At 58.3% G+C, this 2009-nt stretch overlaps 1 protein-coding gene across 1 annotated transcript; it reads left to right on the plus strand.

Moving 5' to 3' along the window:
- Positions 1 to 526: 526 nt before the first annotated feature.
- Positions 527 to 1642, plus strand: SSTR2 (somatostatin receptor 2). The gene has a single exon (XM_009283493.1). It carries the CDS (start codon positions 527 to 529, stop codon positions 1640 to 1642), a length of 1116 nt encoding a protein of 371 aa, XP_009281768.1.
- Positions 1643 to 2009: the final 367 nt, after the last annotated feature.

Raw genomic sequence — 2009 nt, forward strand, 5'->3', positions numbered from 1 at the left:
GCAGCGGCGGGGAGCGGAGGGATGGGACCCGGGGGAGGCTGCTCCCCCACCCCGAGCTCATCGTCCACGGGAGCCGTTCGGGCTCGGGGTGCCCCGTCCCGGCTCGGGTCGTGGCCGGGAAGGAAGGGGCTAGCACCCCGCCGAAAGGCAAGGCAAGGGAAAAGGTTTTCCCCCTGCGCTCGGTGCTTCGGGCGTCAGTCGCACCCACCGGGGACTCACCGGTTGGATTTTGGGAGTCATACGGACTCCGGTATCGCCGGAGTCAGGAGGAGCTGTGGTGTGTCCGGGGCAGACTGCTCGGCACCGCACGGACTCCGGAGGGGAGATGGGGAGGCGGTCTGGGGAGCGCTCTTCCAGGGAGCATCTCTCCCACGGACCACAGCAGCAGGATGGGCAAATCCTCCCGAGGAATCCCTTCATTTCTATTTATTCCCTGATTTCTAGAATCTTCTCCTCTATCCCCAGAGCAAGGGAAGATGACATCTCGGCTCCTCTGAACCAGCAGCACCCAGGGACCAGCAGAGCCATGGAGCTGGAATACGAGCTGCCCAACGCCACCGCGTTCTGGTTCTCCCCGGCTTCCCCCTTTGACAACTTCTCCGTGGAGACGCCCACGAACGCGTCGCAGAATGCCACAGGCCAGCACTTTGACCTGACTAGCAATGCCATCCTCACCTTCATCTACTTCGTGGTCTGCATCATAGGGCTGTGCGGCAACACGCTGGTGATATACGTCATCCTTCGTTATGCCAAGATGAAGACCATCACCAACATCTACATCCTCAACCTGGCCATCGCAGATGAGCTGTTCATGCTCGGTCTGCCATTCCTGGCCATGCAGGTCGCCCTGGTACACTGGCCCTTTGGCAAAGCCATCTGCCGAATTGTCATGACAGTGGATGGGATCAACCAGTTCACCAGTATCTTCTGCTTGACGGTTATGAGCGTTGACCGGTACCTGGCTGTCGTCCATCCCATTAAATCTGCCAAATGGAGGCGGCCCAGGACAGCCAAAATGATCAATGTGGCCGTTTGGGGTGTCTCCCTCTTGGTGATCATGCCCATCATGATTTATGCTGGGGTGCAGCATAATCACGGCAGGAGTAGCTGCACCATCATCTGGCCGGGAGAGTCGGGTGCCTGGTACACAGGCTTCATCATCTACGCCTTCATCCTGGGCTTCCTGGTGCCTCTCACCATTATCTGCCTTTGCTACTTGTTCATCATTATCAAAGTCAAGTCCTCGGGCATCAGAGTGGGCTCCTCCAAGAGGAAAAAGTCTGAGAAGAAAGTCACCAGGATGGTCTCAATCGTGGTTGCTGTCTTCATCTTCTGCTGGCTCCCCTTCTACATCTTTAACGTCTCCTCAGTCTCCATCCTGATCGTGCCCACGCCTGTCCTCAAGGGCATGTTCGACTTTGTGGTGGTCCTCAGTTACGCCAACAGCTGTGCCAACCCCATCCTTTATGCCTTCTTGTCCGACAACTTCAAGAAGAGCTTTCAGAACGTCCTCTGCCTGGTGAAGGTCAGCGGCATGGACGAGGCGGACCGGAGCGACAGCAAGCAGGACAAATCCAGGCTCAACGAGACCACAGAAACCCAAAGGACCCTGCTCAATGGTGACCTGCAGACAAGCATCTGAGAGGACAGCGGGGTTGTCCTTCCTTCGCTCTCCTCTCCCCACTTGCTCCCAACTGGCAGTGGCATGTACGGAGTCGGGGCAGGAGAGCCAGCTTAGGGGATGGCGGTGCGCACACCGATGGGCGGCGGGGGTCCTCAGCTGGGCTCCTCCTGAGCTGCTGGCAGGTTGGCTCTCAAGTGCTGGGAAGGATACGGTTCAAGAGGAGCTGCCTCGCCAGGAAAACAAAGACAACTTGTAGCAATGCAGCACATTTAAGCACCAAAGTGCCACCGTGGGCCACAGCCATTGCTGGGGCGGCTCCGCTGGCTTCCCCGCTGTTACTCTTGGGGCTGTTTGGCTTTGGGTGCTCCGCCCTGGAACGGGTGCT

This window comes from Aptenodytes forsteri, unplaced genomic scaffold (assembly GCF_000699145.1).
Source record: "Aptenodytes forsteri isolate BGI_AS27 unplaced genomic scaffold, ASM69914v1 Scaffold86, whole genome shotgun sequence".
Lineage (NCBI taxonomy): Eukaryota > Metazoa > Chordata > Aves > Sphenisciformes > Spheniscidae > Aptenodytes > Aptenodytes forsteri.